Genomic DNA, 22,979 nt, shown 5'->3' with positions numbered 1-22,979 from the left:
GGCGTATTATACAAGGAATGCATTGCAAGAAAACACAGTTAGATCATGAGGCTGTCATCTTCGAATTTTTTTTATAGGGTCTAATTGGAATCAGGAAAAAAAAAAAAAATCACAGCATCCTGTGATTGACAGAAATCAATGCTTGCATGAAAAAAAATAAATTAAGAATTAAAATTGTAGACTGTTCATGTCTTTGTCAGTGGGCAAACTTACAAAATCAGCAAGGCATCAAATACTTATTTCCCCCACTGTAAATGTGTCTTTTGAAGAATATTTCCTTTGATAACGATGTGAAAATGACTTGGAGAATTGCTCTATGTAAAAGCATATGGAAAAAAAAAAAAAAAAAAAAAAAAAATCGCATTGCAGTCGGATAGCAATCGGATGCCAGGTGTCAAAAATCAGATTGTACTCGCATGACACTTATGCGACTCTCGGCAGGGAGACTCGGAGCGATTCTTCATACGTTTAGTGTGACTCCGGTCTCTTGGCGATGCTTCAATCTCCATATTGCGCTACATTCACAGCTTGCATGTCAGATTTATGGGAAATCCCTTAGTGAGCACAGTTAGTCTGCTCTGAAGTAATAGATATTAATTACCATATTGTCACACTTCTGGATGGCTCTTCTCACAGAACAGCAATGATTGGCCACAGAAGACTGGATTAGGACTGTGGTCCATTGTTTGTACTAGGAGAATTTTTTTTTTTTTTATCTTGTATAATCTGATCTATGGGGATTTAATTCTTCTTAACAGCTAATTAAAGTCTGAACATAAGCCAGGAAATGGATATTTCCATACTTATTATTTTACTGGACCGTGAAGAAATAGACATTTAGGGAAAATATAATTTTACACATAAAGCAACTTGCATGACTATGGGCAGAAAAAGGAGGAAAAAAATGCATGCTCAGCTCATTTCATAGATACATACACAAGTGGTGCAATGATGAAAATGGACGGAATGGAATAAGCAACAAGTTAACACAACAAATGAACAGTACAGCAATTGGTCTCCACAAAAATAGGAGTTAAAACAGTGATTTTTTTTTTTTTTTTACAAGGGTCAATAAATTAATAAATTCCAAAGTTTTAAAAACCCAAGACATCCTGCGTTTCGATTGATGCGATTGTTTTTCATGGCATAAAAACCGTCCACATACGATGGTACCAAACTAATTTTTGTCTTAAATGAATCAATAAAATATCACTGTTTTAACTTTTTTTCTGGGGACAGAGTACTGGATCATTCATCCGCTATGTTGATTTATGACCACCATGTCCCAGACTACCGGTAAGTATAACCTCTAGAGTGCCAAACACTGTGGAAGATGTCTGAGCCACTCACCGAATGCCAACCAGCTATTGCACAAACTCAGGACAAGTCCCATAGAATATTTAACACATTACCACCAAGAGGCGTATGGAGCAGGCTCAGGAGACGAGCCTGCCAATTCCTGAGCAGAGTTCCACCGGCTTCTCTTAATCTTTGACAGCGGCACTTACAAAAGCACGGTACGTGGATGCAATGTTCAATGTACCAATTGCCTCTACCTCCCCATATCACAGCTGAGCTTCATAGGAGATTGATTTTTACTATATATTCCAATACAACTGTTCAGATGATCAATCGACGTGGATGTTCAGGTTTGTCAGATTCAACCGAACTGCAGTCCAAAGTTTGGTTGCGGGAACAGAGCTCCACCCAAACTTAAACCTGAACCCCATAGAAGTCTATGGGGACCCAAACTTTAGTGCTGTAAAATGGCTATAAAATGGTCATAGTAAAGGGCTGTGGGGATGCAAAGGGAAGCGCAATGGGGATAAGAGCAATTGCATTGCAAACATAGGAAAGGAAAATTACAAACTATCATGGAATAAAAATAAATAATTATCTTGAACCAGGATGCCCAAGTGGAGGAGAAGGTTAAGGAGGAGGTAGACATGGCGGTGTTAGCAGAGTTACATGGTTTGTGCTTTTGTTTTTCTGGGGGGGTACTCTGCAAAACAGCCTTTGTGGTGACACTCTGCATACAGGCAGTGTAATAATCTGCTGGCCACTCTCTCTCTGTACAATCTGTGCAATACTCAACACTTTTTGATGTGCAAAGAATGAGGAGAGCATCTAATAGGGAACATGGCCGTTGTGCTGCTGGTGGTGGTGTAGATGCTGCAGGGAGCGCACTTGGTCGATCAGTGCCTGCTATGTTCCCAAATGAAACTCCTTCCTCTGGGGCACGCAGGTGAGAGGACATTCTGCATAATTTTGTAGGCCCGAGTACCACTGGACTAATGGTGAGACCAGAAAAAGAGGATGGCTGAGTGTGCCTCCAGTTTCTTTGCTTGGTCTTCCACCCGGTCCCCTCCTGAACGTGCAGAGTTTGTGTAACACCCCAGGTTCCTGGTTGTTACAGTGGTATTGCCTTCCTCACGGGGAGGGTGATGCCATGCTTGGAAGCGAGGAAGAATCCCTTTAACAGGTATCACAAACATGCAACATGTTCTTACTCCAGGCCAGAAGGGGGAGCTCTTATCCAGTTTGTGGGTGGCTCCCCTATAAGAATTCTGACTGGAGGGAAAGTAGAGCAGTTTGTCACAGAGTAGTCTGTCAGGGGGACAGAGGAGAGGAAGCAGAAAGAGAGAGTCTAGGAAAGGAAAGCTGGGACTGTGCAGACTAGTTGTACTGCAGCTCCTGGAAAGGAAGAAAAGGAATGGAACAGGTTGTAGAGAGCGTAAAGGAGGAAGGAGAAAAGGCGAAGTGAAGAGCTGGAGGGAAGCTGCGACTGAGCTTCCTCCACGCTGAAGCGCAGATACTGGTAGCCGGAATACCGAGGTTGTGGGGGTAACTTCATGCCCCACAGCAGAAACCAGCGGACAGCAGATTGCAAGTCTCCTGTCTACCATTAACACCTGAAGGCACAGTAACAGAGCCCGGGGTCATCTGAGAGACCCTGTAAAAAGGCTCACGTTACCTGCCATGCGGGTAGTGTCCTACCTAAAGGGGGAGAGGGTGAGGACCTTGTGTGAGGCCTAAGGCATCAAGGGACTACAACAAAGCACAGAGAGGAAGGCTTCTAACCCCACCTGGCTAAGGGGGTTCCCGAATCGCTTCCAAGCCGAACGGACCACATCAGCCCTGCGATCCGTACCCAGGATTGTGGCTACCTTACACCAGTGTCCTCCACTCCACCATCTTTATCTACTACACAGGGAGCCCTGGGGACCCAGCTTCACCTGTGGGAAGCCACATCATCCCTGCTGCCATAACATCACCCCAGTGGACCCCTTAAAGCAGCGTTAGTCATCCCTGACCGAATACCACAGGTGGCGTCACGAACAGTACTACTTTTATAAACTTTATTCCTCCTTTCATTGGACGCCCAGGGCCACGGACCGGGTCACTGCTATATGACATCCCTTTAAGAACTGGCCCAGTTCCGAGTACCCCACGGACCTGGTGGATGCTCCATTTGCACCTGCGGCCCATGGGTTTCTGTCTTCCACCTCAGTTCCAGGCAAATCAGTCAAGCAGTCTGAGCCCCAATTCATGCAGCAGTCACTCATTTTTGATGACTCCACTTGTTGTGTTTCTGTGGGCCATCCACATGGCACTGCCCCACAAATGGATGAGCTTGAGTGCACTGATGCCCAACCACTTGTTCTGTGTGAGGAGGAGTACATGGGAGTGGTAGTGCAAATGGTCAGCAGAGCATTGAAGCGCTTTTTTGATGATGCTGACAAAATACAGGTGCCACTGCTTGGGCTTTCGGCAGTGTGCAGATCGGCAAGGATGAGTAATGGGTGGAAGATGTTGCTGCGGATGATGAGGTCCTAGATGCCACATGGAGTCAAGGCTATCAGAGTGATGTGGGCTGTTTGGAGGAAGGGGTTCTGGTCAACCTGGGGTCTGCCTCAGCTGCACAGCAAAAGAGAGAGCAGGGTGCTAAAGCACAGCGGTGTGTCCCTAGCCAGTACATCGGCAGCTGATGCCCCCTGCGCTGATGAACAGAGCACACCAGAGCCAACTCAATTGAGTTCCCTGGCATGACACTTCAATGTTTGCACTCTGTGCCATCAGAGACTGAAGTTAGACAAATGTTCTTAACCTGAGCACCACCTGCATGATAAGGAATCTGAATGCAAAGCATTCAGTGGAGTACATACCTGAAAAACCAGGAAGGATTTGAGGCCCGTTCTGCTCTTCTGCAGCGAGCAACAGGGCAACATGGCTCTCCGCAAAGAGAGGATGTGACAGCACCACCGCAAGCAGTGTCACCAAGCATCACCACAGTGTCCTAATGAAGCATTCAGCTGTCTATTGTAACAACTCTGCTGGCATCACGTCATGGCCTCACATCTCTCACACTATCTTACCCACTGCTCCAGGTCATGATGTGGTTTCTGTTTTATGCCAGCTCCTTGTTCTGTGTCTCTGCTCGGTGCATGCCTCATGGCTATGTGTATAGGGGGCCGGCGCCTGAACTCTCTGGTTCTTATAGGAATCAGGTGCATCTGTCTAATCAGTTCCTGACCAATTATCAAGCGGCCTCCTGTATATAGTGCAGCTCCACCCTGTGGTCTGGGCCTGTGCAATGTGTTAGCTCAGTTAGTGTTTAGCTGCTGAGTTTGCCTGGCCTTGCTCTGAGTTTCTCCCTCTGAGCTTTTCTCTGTGCTATCGCCTTGATCTTGTAGTCCGCCCTCCAGGAGGCAGAATATCCTGGTCCCTGTGTCTTTGTCCATGTGTCTTGTTCCATTGCCTTGTCTGTACTTAGTCTTATCTCGGTCTTCTTGTCTGTGGCTTCCTTCCCTGCTGTGTCTTTCCTTGTGTTCTCAGTCTGCTTACACTCCGCACTCTTGCGGCTCTGCCTGCTCTGTATCTTGGTGGCTTTACCGCTGCTCCACACTCCTGCGGTTCTGCTCCGTTCTACTCTGCTCCCGTTGCTGCAGAAACCTCTTGCTGCAGTTCCTCTCTGCAATCCTTGCGGTTCCACTCTGCTTAGCTTCTGCAGTATCTCTTGCTGCAGCTTCTCTCCACATTCTTTGTGGCTCTGCTCAGCTTTTGTTGCTACGCTATCTCTTGCTGCTTTTCCACTCCTATCTGCAGTCTTGCACTTCCCTCCAGTGTGAACAGGTCCCTACCTGTTTCTTCATACCTCATTCCTTTCTGCTTGTTTCCTTTCCTGCACCTCCAGTGTGAACAGGCCCCTACCTGTTCCTTCATGTTTCATATCTGTTCCTGCTCCTCTAGTGTGAACAGGTCCCTACCCGTTCCTCCAAACTATATATCTGTACCTGCACCTCCAGTGTGAAGAGGTCCCTACCTCTTCCTCCAAACTATATATCTGTACCTGCACCTCCAGTGTGAACAGGCCCCTACCTGTTCGTTCCTTCATATACCACATCAACCAGTCCTGTGTTCTCTGCCGTGCCTCCCAATCCTGTGTTCCTGCCAGTCCTTCCTTTCCTGCCCTGCCTTCCAGTCCTGTGTTCCTGCTGTCCTAGCCAGTCCTGTTTCCTGCCGTGTCTCTGCCAGCCCTGTTTTCTCTGCTGTGTCTCTGCCAGCCCTGTCTCAGCCGTGCCAGCCTACTCGTCTGAGTTCCAGCCGTGCTCTTCTGCCAGTCCTGCCTAATGCCTGCACCAATCCTGGTGTTCCTGTCTCCCAAGTGGGATCAGCAGCCACAGCCAGACACCACCCTGGAGTAGCACCTGGCAGCTGCCTGCTGCACAAGCCTGACCTCACCATCAGAGGCTCCAGTGAAAACCCAGGCAGCTGTCATAGTCACGCCTCTTCCAGGGTAGTCTGGTTTGTGGCTCAGTGGGGCCACAAACCTCTCGAGCTCACGCCTACCAGTCAGGGCGTGACATCTATCCCTCAAACATTGGAAAGAAATAGCAAGTACCTCCCTACCCACCCACCAACCCCGATCCTGCATGCCAGCATTTCAAAATTCCAGGCCTTTGAAATGCCTCCATTTCAGTTGATGGAGGCGGACACTTAAACATATGGTGGTGGCTATCCCACAGTATGTGGGTCCCAGCCACCACTTCTTTTCCAGGCGGGCTATTCCTGCCCGGCACAAACATGTTGTGAACAAAATCAGGTGTGCACTGCGCAAAGTCATGAGTTCCAAGGTCCACATAACCACAGTACGTAGACCAGTAAGCATGGGTGGGGACGTTATACCTCTCTAACTGCCCACTGGGTAAATGTTGTGACAGCTGGGTCTGAGGTGGAAAGCGTTTTTGTGCATGTCCTGCGACAACCCAGGATTGCTGGATGTTTCTCTGTTGCCTCTTGCTCAGCTTCCTCCACTGCCGCCTCATCCAGTCAGAGTAACACCTGCATAACCATCATCAGAACAGTCAGAGGAAAACGACAGCAGGCGGTCTAGAAACTCAAATGTTGGGGGAAAAATCCTACACATGCAGAAACTGTGGCCGGGGATCAAATAACACACTGCTGAACCTCAAATCCAGCCTGGTGGTGTGCGATAATGGGTGGAATCTCATAGCCGCTGTGGGCCTAGCCAATTTGACGCACATCCCTTGCCTGGCACTGTGCTGAATTTGGTGTTGCAGCGTTTTCTTAAAAATTACCCACATATGTCAAACCTGCTGCTGAAAATGCGGGCAATGTGTGCACACTTTTGGCCTTCTTACCCTGCTGCTGCTCGCCTGTATGCTCTGCAGCGTCACTTCTGCCTCCTCTCTCACCACATTGTATGCAACATATCCACAAGGTGGAACTTCACCTTGTATATGGTGGAGAGACTGTACGAGCAACAGCAAGTGATAGTGGAATTTCAGTTACAGCACACACAGTTAAGTCTCTCTGCAGAATAACACTTCACATGAAGGTACTCGTGACTCATGCGAGCTTGTGCTAATAACCAATTACTTCCCCCAAATTCCTCCCAAACAACAACTTACAATCACCCAATAAAACACCAAAAAATAAACTGGATTAAATGGCCACAGAAGCCGGTTATTAACATTTATACAAACAATTTTAACAAATCAACTCCCATAACGGGTGGTCCTCGAAGCCCCAACAATGTAAAAACCTCAAATGTCCAAAATCCCACCTTGGTTGAGTCTTATCCCTTGCCGCTATGCACCAGCTCGGAGGCATATAATAACCAACCTGGCCAAACCAAAACCCATTAACGGATGCCTTAATTATCCCTTCCACGGGATTATTTAACCCCTTCTACTTAAATTCAGCCAGGTGGGAGTCCAGGACCTCTTGAGATCCTGTCCATCATTCCCAAATTCCACCTACTTTGAGGTCTTCCTCCCCATGCCCATGCCATGCTGCCAGGACAAAAATTCAAGTAAAATTGAAACACACCCCATCGTAAATTTTTGAATGAAACACTGCCCTTACTTGAACAAAATAAACAAACCATCGAACAGCTCTTGCACCTAAACCCAAAAACTAAAAGGAGGATGGGTGGGAGCTTCTTAGCTAACAAGGGGGAGACCTAAAATGGTTCCCCAGTCTAAGATGGCTGACCCTTTTATACTGGTACCTTTACTCCACCTCCGACCCCTCCTCCCCCTGTGCCACCCATCTCACATTAGTGTGGGGGCTAATATCTCCCGTCCCTGTCAGCTCAGCATATTCCCAAGAAAAAAAAAAATAAAAATGTATATATATATATATATATATATATATATATATATATATATATATATATATATATATATATATATATATATATATATATATATATATATATATATATATTGCAGCAGGGTTGTAAAGCTCCCCACAGGTAGAGCTTCGTCCCCAGGGATCCCGATGCAGTTGGGAAGGAATGATAGATGGTGGAGTGCAGGAAATAATTGGAGGAAACAAGATTTGCAGTCTCTTTACCTTTTACTGGTGAAATTGCAGTCCAGGGCACAGGTTACAGGTGGTCTTTGAAATCCAGGCAGCCTGGAAGTGGTTCAGAAACTCCCCTAGCCATGTGGGGTTGGAAGCCTTCCTTTCTGCGCTGAATTCTAGGTTCTTGATGCATGAGCTTTCCTCAAGTCCCTCTCTCAATCTGTCCCTTAGGTGGAACTCTACCCGCATGGCAGGCAGCTCAAGCCATTTTATAGGTGTCCCTTTCTCGTGGTGACTCCGGGCTCTAATCTGCTGCCTTGCCTTCAGGTGTCAGTTGTGGCTAGAAGACCTGCATTCTCCTGCCCTCCAATTTCTCATGTGGGGCATACAGTTCCCACACAACCTCAGACTCCAGTGTCCAGCTTCTTGCGCTCAATCCTGGGAGTGAGCTCAATCGCAGCTCCACTCCCAGTTCTTCTCTCCTCACATGCTTCCTCTTCCTCAGACTAGCTCTGACTGACTAACTCCTCCTCCAGACCAGATCTTATAGGGAAGCAACCCTGAAATTGGGTCTAGAGTTCCACCTTCTGGCCTGGAGTCAGGAAAGTGTATGCTAGTGTTACCTGCTAAGGGAACTCCTTATCGCTTCCAAGCATGGCATCATCCTCCCCGGGAGGCATGCAATACCGTGACAACCTGATTCCTGGGGTGTCACTCACCCACAGATCCTAACACTATCCCTCAGGTGAGCTGTATCCTGTTCCTACACTTCTCAGAGCAGAATGGTGGTGTCACCCATGATCCAGCGGATATACAGGTCGGGTCACAATGAACGTCAGCCAATCATAGCCAAGCTCATACTCTGCATAGTTGTGATGGCTACAGAAGGGCACACAGCTGAAAAGATTAAGCTTAGTTCACATTAGCGTTTGAGTCCGCAGCATGGTGCTGCGGACTTCTTTCCTTAAGCTCCACCTACTTCCGCATGCGTCCTGCATACCTAACTTTAACATTGGGAACGCAGGGGCATGCGTTGTATGTGGATGCGTCCGCGTGCGTCGTTTTGACGTGCCCGCCGAATGCAAGAAAATGCAACATGTTGCATTCGGCGGGCTGCAGACATCATCATCATCATCACCCCCAATCCTTCACCTAAATTTGACAGTGGGTGCAAGACACTGGCTTGTACTCCTCTCCAGGTCTCCATCTAACCAATAGATGACCAGGTGTTGATCTAGGGATGCTTCAGCAAGGCTGGAATTGGGCAGCTAAATCTTTGCGAAGGGAGAATGAATCAAGCCGCATACAAGATTATCCTGGAAAAACAGTTGATTCCTTCTGCTCAGGCAATGTTCCCCAACTCTGAGGACTGTTTTTTTTCCAGGACAATGCGCAATGCCACACAGCTAGGTCAATCAAGGTGTGGATGAAGGACCACTGCATCAAATCCCTGTCATGGCCAGCCCAATCTCCAGACCTGAACCCCATTGAAAACCTCTGGAATGTAATCAAGAGGAAGATGGATAGTCACAAGCCATCAAACAAAGAAGAACTGCTTACATTTTTTGTACCAGGAGTGGCATAAGGCAAGGGTGTCAAACTGCATTCCTCGAGGGCTGCAAACAGGTCATGTTTTCAGGATTTCCTTGTACTGCACAGGTGATAATTTAATCACCTACACAAATAATGAGTTGGTGATTAAATTATCACCTGTGCAGTACAAGGAAATCCTGAAAACATGACCTGTTTGCAGCCCTCGAGGAATGCAGTTTGACACCCCTGGCATAAGGTCACCCAAAAGCAGTGTGAAAAACTGGTTGAAAGCATGCCAAGATGCATGAAAGCGGTGATTAAAAATCATAGTTATTCAACAAAATATTGATTTCTGAACTCTTACGGAGTTAAAACATTAGTATTGTTGTTTCTAAATCATTATGAACTATTTTTTTGCATTATTTGAAGTCTGCAAGCAATGCATTTTTTTGTTATTTTGACCATTTCTCATTTTCAGAGAATACAAAATGTATTGCTTGAACTTCGGAGATATGTTGTCAGTAGTTTATAGAAGAACAAAGAACAATTTAAATGTATATTTTTGAATAAAATTTAAAGAGAAAAATCAGACAAACAAAATTTTGCAGTGGTCTCTTGATTTTTGCCAGAGCTGTATTATTGCAATACAGCAGAGCTCAAGATCTTCAAAAACGTGTTTGCCAAAAGTCAAAGTTCAGTTCTACTGTCCTGGGTTAGTGACATGTCTCACACTGGTAGTGCCCCCTTATCATTTACAATAAGTACTGGAGGCAGACTCATGTAGATCAGTGTCCGGCCCATAGTCCTTAACAGCTCATTTACCTATAAGAAAAACATGGATTTCTCTGGACTTCGATATCAGATCACAGATATCAAAGTATCATTTTATTCAGCTTCCTATGACCTACATGCCCAGAGAGAGGAGTTAGGAGGGCTGATCCTACTGACAGATTCCCTTTAAAAGGTGTTAATGGACCACCTTGGCAGAAGGAAACTGATCTTACTAGATCTATATGTATGACAGTATTAACTGACACTTGCAATTATCTGTATTATTTGTGTTATACCTTTGTCAAATTAGACCTTACATTTGGATAGTGCTGGGTCTTCACAAGATGGTTGCACCCAATACCCAAAACAATGACTGGGTACCTTTGAAGCCTTGTTTTTAATGCGGCAAGTTGTAGTATGGAATGATACCATTGATTTTACATTAAAATGTACAAAAAAAAAAAGGGGAAAAAAGTCCTACTGCGGTGAAATTGTACAAAAAAAGTCTATTATTTTTTATGGCGTACTTTATGTGATAAAAAAAACTTGACACTTCAGGTAAGTGTGCCTAGACGAAAACGTGAATAATAATTTTTGTTTAATATCTTAGTGGTTAAAAAAAAAAAAAAACTAAAAGGAGTTGCCTGGCCCTAGGCTACAAGTCTGCAATCACTCTAACTGCAGATTTGTGAATCCTCACATCCCGCGCACCGTGTGCTTTGAGTATTCTCTAGTGCCGGCACCGGTAAGGAGTTCTGATGTGACTGCAAGTATGCAATTTCCATTCTTCCGGTCACATTTTAACTAGACATGTCCACTCGTATCTAGTCAGCAAGTGACCGCATGTATGCAAATCATATACCTGCGGTCACACTCCCAAGCAGACACCGGAGAGTCCTCACAGCATTTAGTGGGCGTGATGTGAGGATTCACAAGTCACAGGGTGACTGCAGACTTTAAGAACAACACCTGTAAAAGACTAACTGTCATTTTAATTCTACTTAATAAATTAATAGTACACGTGAAAATAAAAAACTAATATATATCTTACAATTCTGAATTCACAAACTCGGCCACAGGCTGGTTTTCATGGAGTACAGAGACAGCAGTGATGGGAGCCTTCCATAGACTCACGGCTGTGAGATCATCTCACAAGGGGCGATAAGAGCCTAAATTGGCACGTCAGGTGGGATTTAAATGCCAGTGTCAGTGATTGGCAGGGGAATTTAGGGGTTGAACAGCAGTGACACTCCAGTGTCATAAAAGCTGTCGTAACAGCACATACAAAAATCACCAAAGTGTTTTCTCAGGCAATGCAAGAAAAGCACAGTCTTGTTTATAACACTGCAAAGGACACCAATCCCTGAAGTCAGAGGTTTCAATTTACCGTGTGCCTGGGGATACACATTCACAGGGAATTTTGCCCTCGAGGTTTGGGGCGTGTGGGCCTGTGACACCACTGGCTTAATGAGCTCCCAGGGGCACCGGGCAGTGTCTCACACAAACAACACTATGACTTTGTGGAGGAGGCAGTGGCCTTAGTTTGTTTAGGTGTCTGTGTTTGCAACTTTAGGACATGTGGAGATTAGAGTGAAGGCCCTTGTTCAGGCCCGTCTATAAAAAAGTGCAGAGCTGCTAACCATCACTTTCACTCTGGTTACTCGTCACCAGATATTAAACAAATGGCTAATTATCGTAGGGTTTGTGAAGCCAGTCCTACGTTGACTAGCTGATTGCCATTCCAGCTTCAATCTGAATAGTGATTGTCACAAGACAAATCACAACTCAGACTGTTGGGTGAGGGTCACCTGGTGAGAAGGGGAGATGGAGAAGGTCTCAGGATGTGAATTGTGAGGAAAAGTATGGGGATGGAATTTATAGGGGTGTAGGAAAAGACTACATTTTAGGGGACATTATGTCAGTATTCTGGGTTTTCCAAGTTACCTTGTGAATGATCTTGCCCTTTCTTAAGATGGAGTTTGCTGTTTTTTGTGTGTCCTACTTCCTGTTTGCTTAAAACCCGGATCAGGTGTCGGCTTCCTTGCTGGAGTATTCTGCTTCTGGTTCCTTCCATTTCTGCTGCTTGTTCTTAATGTGCTTCTACTCATGGCTCTGGACATTCTCTGCCTACGTAAGCTACACTCTCTGTGTTATTTAGAATTGAGAGTCCTCAGTGGTTGATACCTTTTAATGGCTAACTGAAAAGATGGTAATAAATTGCAAGCTTTCGAGACTACATACGTCTCTTCATCAGGCAAAGCTTGCAATTTATTACCATCTTTTCAGTTAGCCATTAAAAGGTATCAACCACTGAGGACTCTCAATTCTAAATATTTTTCTATCTACTGGCTAACACGGTACCAAGATATATTTCTTTCCTGTACTCTCTGTGTTATCATTAGTCTTTAGACTTTGAAACTTAACCCTTGGTTCACTTCTCCTGATAAGAACTGTGTTTCTGAACTGTGTGTTACTTTATCCTGCATTCACTCTCCCCGGTAAGAGCTGTTGGAACAATCACCAGAATAATACTTAATGTGAACCTGTTTCTGGACTTATCCGTATTGACGCTGCATCTTGGATCAACTTGTGAACTAGTTTTTGGACTTACCTGTGTTCACGCCACACCTGGGGATTAACCTGTGAACTTGTTTCTGGACTTCACTGTGTTTACTACATACCTGGATTTGACTCTTACTGCACCACCAGTGTTTGAACTGCGCCACGTCACCAGTGTGTCACACTCATCTTTTGATCACATTTGCTGTGGATTCTGTCTTAGGAACTCTGCCGATGTGCTATATAGGTTTCAAGGACTTGTTCATTGCGGGTCTTTACACTATTTGCACTAAAGAAACCCTTCTCTGTCTGTTCATTGCCCCACGCTACCAGAATCCTCGAGTTCCTACAATAGTATTACACAGTAGAAGAATCCCTTAGTTTGTAAAGATAGAAGTCGGATAAACCTACAGATATCAACAAGTTCGGTCAACTGTCTAATGTGCGGGTCCAATTTTGGACTGACAAACGCACTGTTCTCCCTGAGAAAAGCTGCTGGCCATCGTGTCAATTGGCGGCTTTTTCAAACAAAACAGGAGAACACGGCCAAAAGATAACTCCTACATGTAGGAGAATCTGGTGAGATGACTTGGCAGAAGGATCATTTGACAGCCATCTAATGTGTATGACTTTCTGGCCATGTCACACGCTTACAATGTTAGCCCATAGCCCAACTCAGTGCTGCCAGAATGATCACACTATAGTTTCAACAACTTAAAGGGAAATTACACCATTTAAATATATTTTGTCGCCCCCAATTACCAGAATTAAGAGTTGCTAATATTTGGTAATATGGCCAAACTTTGTCTAACTGAAAAATTCCATAAGTAGGAAGCAAGTTGATATTTCCAGTGATTTCAGTGGTGCCATGCATACATGCTTGACATACTGTATTATTTTCAGGGAATCTGTCACTTACATTTGCATTCCTAAATCACCACTGGTTTATAATGTAAGTTTTTAAAGCGGTATTCTGGTTGGTGGATGTTATGGGCCATCAGTAAGACAAATGATAACTTCCAGACTGATTGTGTCCAACCACTAAAACCCCCATGGCTTTCTGGAATGGGGCACTTTTAGAATGGCGTGTACATGCTTGACTACTGCTTCATTCATTCTCTTTGGGGCTGCGAAGTGCTGTACTACTCATTCTACAAGAGTCCCATAGTGAGTGAATGGAGCAGAATCCAAGCATGTACACTTCATTCTAAAGAGCATAAAGGTGCCCAGTTTTGGTGATGGGTCCTAGTAGTCAGTCCCCTGCCGATCTAGAAGTTATCACCTATCGGATACATAGGTAATAACTTCTACCAACAAGAATACTCCTTTCATTTTCAAAATTCCCAACCTATATTATCAGTAACCGCGAACCACTACACCGGATAGACGAAGCCATAACCTCTCACAAACTCGCCAAAATAAACTCTAATGAGCAATTTATACTAACTTTAGGAAGGAGCTGTGACAAAGTACAGACGAAAAGTTTGGACACACCTTCTAATTTAAAGATTTTTCTGTATTTTCATGAATATGAAAATTGTACATTCACACTGAAGACATCAAAACTATGAATTAACATATGTGGAATTATATACTTAACAAAAAAGTGTAAAACAACTGAAATTATGTTTTATGTTCTAGGTTCTTCAAATTAGCCACCTTTTGCTTTGATGACTGCTTTGCACACTCTTGGCATTCTCTTGATGAGCTTCAAGAGGTAGTCACCGGGAATGATTTTCACTTCACAGGTGTGCCCTGTCAAGTTTAATAAGTGGGATTTCTTGCCTTATAAATGGTGTTGGGACCATCAGTTGTGTTGTACAGAAGTCTGGTGGATACACAGCTGATTGTCCTACTGAATAGACTGTTAGAATTAGTATTATGGCAAGAAAAAAAAGCAGCTAAGTAAGGAAAAAAGAGTGGCCATCATTGCTTTAAGAAATGAAGGTCAGTCAGTCCGAAAAATTGGGAAAACTTTGACAGTGTCCCCAAGTGTAGTGGCAAAAACCCTCAAGCGCTACAAAAAAAACTGGCTCACATGAGGACCGCCCCAGGAAAGGAAGACCAAGAGTCACCTCTGCTTCTGAGGATAAGTTTATCCGAGTCACCAGCCTCAGAAATTGCAGGTTAACAGCCGCTCAGATTAGAGACCAGGTCAATGCCATACAGAGTTCTAGCAGCAGACACATGTCTACAACAACTGTTAAGAGGAGACTTTGTGCAGCAGGCCTTCATGGTAAAATAGCTGCTAGGAAACCACTGCTAAGGACAGGCAACAAGCAGAAGAGACTTGTTTGGGCTAAAGAACACAAGGAATGGACATTAGACCAGTGGAAATCTGTGCTTTGGTCTGATGAGTTCAAAGTTGAGATCTTTGGTTCTAACCACCGTGTCTTTGTGCGACGCAGAAAAGGTGAATGGATGGACTCTACATGCCTGGTTCCCACCGTGAAGCATGGAGGAGGTCTGATGGTGTGGGGGGGGGCTTTGCTGGTGACACTGTTGGGGATTTATTCAAAATTGAAGGCATACTGAATCAGCATGGCTACCACAGCGTCTTGAAGCGGCATGCTATTCCATCCTATTTGCGTTTAGTTGGACCATCATTTATTTTTCAACAGGACAATGACCCCAAACACACCTTCAGGCTGTGTAAGGGCTATTTGACCAAGAAGGAGAGTGATGGGGTGCTACGCCATATGACCTGGCTTCCAGAGTCACCAGACCTGAACCCAATAGAGATGGTTTGGGGTGAGCTGGACCGCAGAGTGAAGGCAAAAGGGCCAACAAGTGCTAAGCATCTCTGGGAACTCCTTCAAGATTGTTGGAAGACCATTCCCAGTGACCACCTCTTGAAGCTCATCAAGAGAATGCCAAGAGTGTGCAAATCAGTCATCAAAGCAAAAGGTGGCTACTTTGAAGAACCTAGAATATAAGACATATTTTCAGTTCTTTCACACTTTTTTGTTACATATATAATTCCACGTGTTAATTCATAGTTTTGATGCCTTCAGTGTGAATTTAAAATTTTCATAGTCATGAAAATACAGAAAAATCTTTAAATGAGAAGATGTGTCCAAACTTTTGGTCTGTACTGTAATATAACATAAGTAGGGGTGCCGATTCCCAATTATCGCTCCTTCAGGCAACTAATGTAACAAGTCAGCAGCCTGAACCACAAATTATACCAAAGCAGAAAAGTCATATGAAAATATCAAAACCATGAACCCCACCTTTGATTGGCACCAGGAAGATCTTCCCTTGTTGCTGGATTACATTAAAACTCAGCTGTAGGCAAATCTAGAGAACTACATAATTCTCCTACCAAAACCAGAAATGATGCCCATAAGGCTACTTTCACACTAGCGTCGTTTGGCCTCCGTCGCAATGCGTCGTTTTGGAGAAAAAACGCATCCTGCAAAGTTGCCGGCAGGATGCGTATTTTCTCCATAGACTTTCATTAGCGACGCATTGCCACATGTCGCATCCATCGTGTGACGGATGTGTCGTGTTTTGGCGGACCGTCGTCACAAAAAAAGCTACATGTAACTTTTTTTGTGTGTCGCGTCCGCCATTTCCGACCGCGCATGTGCGGACGGAACTCCGCCCCTCCTCCCCGGACCTTACAATGGGGCAGTGGATGCATTGAAAAACTGCATCCACTGCCCCCGTTGTGCTTTTACTTCACAGCATGTGTCGGTACGTCGGCCCGACGCACTGCGACGGGCCCGTACCGACGCTAGTGTGAAAGTAGCCTAAGGGATGAATATCTCCACCTGTACTATAGAAGTTAATGGGGCGTTGGTCATGCATGCGCGCCCCAACTGACTTTAAATCCCCATTCTTGGAATCTGGGAGGTGGGGAGGGTTCCACCTATGCGGAGTATAACATATCTTATATGTTCCAGCTGGTACTCATAAAAGGATGATGCTCGTGTCAAGGGATAGAGTCCCACTTTAAACATTCACATAGAGACCAGCACTCCCCTAGCTTGAAGATTAATTATTGTGTTTACTCAATTGTGATTTCAATACACCAAATGCCTACGACTCATTCGTATGGAGTTGCGAAATTCAGACCATAAAAGATTTTGTGGAACAATTCAATGTGGCTAGAGTAGAAATTCACAGTTATTCATAGTGAAAATCAAATTACCATAGTTTCTTGCACGTTAAAAAATGAAATTAACACTTTAACCACAGACCTTTAGGCCCGGATCACACATACGCAAAATACTGCCGAGTCTCGCAGGTGAAAACCGAGCTCTGGCGCCGGCACTCCGGAGCAGAGCGTGCAGCTCCATGTATTGTTGTGCGGCTGCACGCTCCGCTCCAGAGTGCCGGCGCCAGAGCTCGGTTTTCACCTTCGAGACTTGGCTGTATCTCGCGTATGTGTGATCCCGTCCTTAGAGGAAAAATAGGAGATGGAAACAATCTACTTCACTATAGGAGTAATCCTGCACCTTCCCTAAAAAAAAAAAAAATCTTTACTGTACTCTCAATGTCAAAGAGTTTGGCGAATAGTAATGGACACTGAAAAACTAGAAATTAGGCTTGATGAAATGTCCACAAAACCGGGGTTACACTGAGAAATTATTAAGACGAGAGAAGTAAAAAATTCTTAACAGAATGAAAAAAAACTTTCTTTTTTTAGAAATAAATGCCATCCATGGTCACATTTTGCTCATAATATTTAAGAAAACATAGGAATATTTTAATACAACTTATCCTAATATTAGTGAATTTAAATCATTACCTTTGATTTGATTTTTAATTTATACTTTAAAATGCCCATGTGGTTTAATATATGTGGGACAAAAGGCCTTCAACATTTTCTAAACATGAAAATACGATCAGACAAAAATTACCAGTACCTTATTATTTCGACAAATATAAACCTAATATCTATCAAATGCCTTTGTAGATATTAGAACAGGTACAACAACAGAGGAGAGGAGGAAATCAAATTAAGTTGCTCAAAAAACGGGAGATGTTCTGGACTCACGGCTGCTCGAACCATTGGGGTTAAATCAGGATTATAAAATAAAGAATGGTTTATCAATGTGAACAATGTTCTTGGAGATCGATTCCTCACATTCATTTTCTTATTATAAATGGTACATAAGGAATGGTTTTAATAAAAAAATATACATTTGTGTAATGAATTTAATATGATTCTTTTTTTTATTAAATAAACTGCGGTAATATCTGTTAAAATAATGGAAAGATGGACAGAGGGTATTCAGAGAACAATAGGTTTTTAATGTATGAGGGGTTTATATAAATGTGAATGAGAGCATGCCGACTTCCATATATATGTAAAGAAATGATGTTTATTGAAACAGACCACGGACATTAACCTATGACACTTTGTTGGGCATCAAGAGTTGATCACAAAAAAAATTATAAAATTATGATATACATAAAAACATTTAAATCTGAAAATCTATCCTTGATTTCACATGTGCCACATTGGTTACAGGAATTATTTCCTTTCAATAGTCTGATGCATAAGAACATATTTCTAGTTATATAATTCACCTGGTAACTTAAAGTAATTAACACTAATCACTAATTAAATAACTTTTCAATGCCCTGGAGTATATATATTGATGTCTAAACTTGAATGTGATACGTTTTTTGAAAAAAGGCTTCAGGAAGGAAGCCGAAACGCGTCGTAGGCATTTGATGTATTGAAATCACAATGGAATAAACACAAGAATTAATCTGCTATGCTGAGAATGATAAATGAATACAGTGGAAAAGTCTAAGATCTTTTCATTCGAGGCAAACCGTCAGGGATTTTAATGGCAAAGAGGGGACGTGGCAAAAGACTTAGGCCGGCGTCACACACAGCGTATGAAAATACGGTCCGTATATTACGGCCGTAATACGCTGAAAAGTCCCGAAAATAGTGGTCCGTAGCTCCTCCGTAGGCAGGGTGTGTCAGCGTATTTTGCGCATGGCATCCTCCGTATGTAATCCGTATGGCATCCGTACTGCGTGTTTTTATCGCAGGCTTGCAAAACCGACATACGGCTATACAAGGGATCCATGTGTTAAAAAAAACAAAAAAAATATATACTGTCTCTCTCCCTCTATATATATTTATGTCAGGGAGACACATATATGTATATATATTATTACTTCATACAGCGCGAGATAGCAGAAAGCCGGTAATTCAATTACCGGCTTTTGCTTTCTCCTTCCTAAACCCGACATGATATGAGACCTGGTTTACATACAGTAAACCATCTCATATCATCATTTTTTTTGCATATTCCACACTACTAATGTTAGTAGGGTGTATATGCAAAATTTGGCCGTTCTAGCTAGTAAATTAAAGGGTTAAATGGCGGAAAAAATTGGCGTGGGCTCCCGCACAATTTTCTCCGCCAGAGTAGTAAAGCCAGTGACTGAGGGCAGATATTAATAGCTTGGAGAGGGTCCATGGTTATTGCCCCCCCCCCCCTGGCTAAAAACATCTGCCCCCAACCACCCCAGAAAAGGTACATCTGGAAGATGCGCCTATTCTGGCACTTGGCCACTCTCTTCCCACTCCCGTGTATTGGTGGGATATGGGGTAATGAAGGGTTAATGCCACCTTGCTATTGTAAGGTGACATTAAGCCAGATTAATAATGGAGAGGCGTCAATTATGACACCTATCCATTATTAATCCAATACTAGTAAAGGGTTAAAAAAAACACACACACATTATTAAAAATTAATTTAATGAAAAAAATCACAAAGGCTGTTGTATTAATTTATTCTACTCTCAATCCACTCACTGAAGACCCTCGATCTGTAAATTAAAAAAAAATAATAAACCAACAATATACATACCTTCCGAGGATCTGGCACGTCCAACGATGTAGATCCATCTGAAGGGGTTAAAATATTTTGCAGACACGAGCTCCGCTAATGCAGGATGTTCATTTCTGCAAAACCCAGGCGAATGAAGCTAAATATAGGTCAATGATCTATATTTAGCTTCATTTGCGGTGAGGCGCCCGCTGCTGGCTGTTCCTAGATCGTGGGAACTTTCCTAGAAAGCTCCCTGGCTTGAGTTCATAGGAGGACAACCAGCAGAGGGCGCCCTCTTATGATCTCGAGCAAGGGAGCTTTCTAGGAAAGTTCCCACGATCTAGGAACAGCCAGCAGAGGGCGCCTCACCGCAAATGAAGCTAAATATAGATCATTGACCTATATTTAGCTTCATTCGCCGGGGTTTTGCAGAAATGAGCATCTTGCATTAGCGGAGCTCGTGTCTGCAAAATATTTTAACCCCTTCAGATGGATCTACATCGTTGGACGTGCCAGATCCTCGGAAGGTATGTATATTGTTGGTTTATTATTTTTTTTTAATTTACAGATCGAGGGTCTTCAGTGAGTGGATTGAGAGTAGAATAAATTAATACAACAGCCTTTGTGATTTTTTCAATAAATTAATTTTTAATAATGTGTGTGTGTTTTTTTTAACCCTTTACCACTATTGGATTAATAATGGATAGGTGTCATAATTGAGGCCTCTCCATTATTAATTTGGCTTAATGTCACCTTACAATAGCAAGGCGACATTAACCCTTCATTACCCCATATCCCACTGCTACACGGGAATGGGAAGAGAGTGGCCAAGTGCCAGAATAGGCGCATCTTCCAGATGTGCCTTTTCTGGGGTGGCTGGGGGCAGGTGTTTTTAGCCAGGGGGGTGGCCAATAACCATGGACCCTCTCCAGGCTATTAATATCTGCCCTCAGTCACTGGCTTTACTGCTCTGGCGGAGAAAATTGTGCGGGAGCCCACGCCAATTTTTTCCGCCATTTAACCCCTTATTTTACTAGCTAGAACGGCCAAATTTTGCATATACACACTACTAACTTTAGTAGTGTGGAATATGCAAAAAAATGGTGATATGAGATGGTTTACTGTATGTAAACCAGGTCTCATATCATGTCGGGTTTAGGAAGGAGAAAGCAAAAGCCGGTAATTGAATTACCGGCTTTTCTCTCCAACACCGCTGCGTATTCCTCGCAGTCACACTGCTGGTCCGTGTGTAATCCGTATTTTTGGGGCTTCCATAGACTTTCATTGACGTTTTATTTGCGCAATACGGTGACAAACGCAGCATGCTGCGATTTTCTATGGCCGTAGAAAGCCGTATAATACGGATCAGTTTAATACGGCAGATAGGAGCAGGGGCATAGAGAATAATTGTGCCGTATTTTTTGCGAGTTTTATGGACGTAGTTTCTGCGCTCTTACGTCCGTAAAACTCGCAAGTGTGATGCCGGCCTTAGAGTTTTTATAAAACTCTTTACTTCCAAGAATAAGTGGTCGTCCAAGATCACAGACTACAGCCATATTATGGGCATTATTTTGACTACATTATTAAGTTTTGGAAAAGATTCAATATAACTTCAATATTTTAGCCCATATAAAAATCCCTGATATTTCCAGAACTGCAGTTTTTATTCCCATTAAGCGATTGACAGCCTTTCCTGCATAAACAGGACAGGTTTCCTTTAAAGATCATAATCCACAATACCTGAAGTGAAAAGACGTTCAGCGATTTATCTCACGTATCCATATTCTCTACCATACTCTACAGACTGTGGTAGCTTGGCTCACTTGGCTGCACACAGAGGCAGACACGGGTACACTGTAGCTTTAAGAACTTTATTTGGTTTATTATAGGCAGCGTAAACAAAGGGGTAGTAAAGAAAATACAGCCCTCTGGGCAAAACAGGAAAACAAAACAAAATGGTGGACAACACAGTCCTTTTGAGAGCAGGGTTCCTCCTGTTCACGGCTAGCAGAACACACACAGTTCAGGTTTAACCACACACTTTCCTGGAGTGCTCCCTCTCCAGTCACACACTGAACACTGAAAGTGTTGGAAACCAGCCATTTTAGCCCCACACCATGTGACTGATCATATGATTGTGACAGCACCAAGGTCCTGTCAGCTCTGTAGGTGGAGATGAGGTGGACATTCTCCCACCCGTTCTATGAATGAACATAAAAACCAGCCCATAACATAACTAATTTAACCCTCGCAACACGTAGTGTGCTGGAGAAAACTATTCTGGTTTCACATCACTGACGCCATTATGTGCAGTAACACATATCTCCCCTCTATTACTTTACCAGTTATTTGTCACAAGACAGATTGCAATTCTGGATAATTACGTCAGGCAGAAACAAACCAGAACTGGTCTTTCCGATCAGGGCCCATCTGGGGCACTCCGGCAATGGCAGTGATCATCGATTCTTGGCCACTTGGTACTGTATGACCTGAGGTTTAGCAGTCAGAAAATGGACAATACAGGAACTAAATGGCATTGTGGCCACCCAAATTATTTACAAATTAATTAAATCCTATCAAAATGTTATTGAAACGCAACTGTTTGCTAACCTTTAGGATTCCTATCTTTATTCATTTTTTGCTATATTATATACACACTTAATACTGTAGTATTATATTTTCCACTGTTCCAGATGTCTGAAGATAAGAGCATGCCTCACATACTTTCTGTAGAATAAAGCTCACTGAGAAATGAAGCGATTACACATTTTCTTTCAATCCCTTGAACACAGATGTCGAATACAACGCCATGGTCTCTTATATCAAGCACTAAACACATTTTGTCCTGATTGTAAAATTGTGATTACCGTATTTTCCGGCATATAAGACGACTTTTTGACCCCTAACAATTGTCCCAAAAGTCGGGGGTCATCTTATACGCCGGGTACGGCGTGTGCAGGGAGCGATCCTGCATTTCGGCGTGTGGTTCCCAGGGTCTGGAGGAGAGGAGACTCTCCTTCAGGCCCTGGGATCCATATTCATGTAAAAAATAAAGAATAAAAATAAAAAACATGGATATACTCACCATCGGACGGGCCCTGGCTCACAGCGCTGCTAGCGGTGAGTGAAGGACCTTCGATGACGTCGCGGTCACATGAGCGGTCCACTCTCTCCATTCTTAGGAACGGAGGGAGACGCTAGCAGCGCTGTGAGCCAGGGCCCGTCCGAGGGTGAGTATATCCATGTTTTTTTATTTTTATTCTTTATTTTTTACATGAATATGGATCCCAGGGCCTGAAGGAGAGTCTCCTCTCCTCCAGACCCTGGGAACCACACGCCGTATAAGATGACTGGGCGTATAGGATGACCCCTGTCTTATACAGCGGGCATATCCCAAATTCCATATTTTATATGGAAAAGTTGGGGGTCGTCTTATACGCCCAGTCGTCTTATACGCCAGAAAATGCGGTAGTTCTC

General features: G+C 43.6%; 1 protein-coding gene across 2 annotated transcripts in view; it reads right to left on the bottom strand.

Moving 5' to 3' along the window:
- The window catches only part of NECAB2 (N-terminal EF-hand calcium binding protein 2), a 268,082-nt gene that overhangs the window by 204,224 nt on the left and 40,879 nt on the right, over window positions 1-22,979 (bottom strand). Inside the window, exon 1 of one of the 2 annotated variants that reach the window (XM_069740426.1) lies at window positions 12,082-12,233. The exons of the other annotated variant lie outside the window; for it this stretch is intronic. Within the exon in view, the coding sequence (XP_069596527.1) occupies window positions 12,082-12,211 (130 nt within the window). The 5' untranslated portion in view covers window positions 12,212-12,233. Of the gene's footprint in view, window positions 1-12,081; window positions 12,234-22,979 lie in introns of those variants that run through there. 2 annotated transcript variants of the gene reach the window in all.

The sequence above is a fragment of the Ranitomeya imitator genome, chromosome 9 (genome assembly GCF_032444005.1).
Source record: "Ranitomeya imitator isolate aRanImi1 chromosome 9, aRanImi1.pri, whole genome shotgun sequence".
Taxonomy (NCBI): domain Eukaryota; kingdom Metazoa; phylum Chordata; class Amphibia; order Anura; family Dendrobatidae; genus Ranitomeya; species Ranitomeya imitator.
The sequence above is the reverse complement of the archived record's forward strand: the minus strand, read 5'-3'. Positions and strand labels throughout refer to the sequence as shown.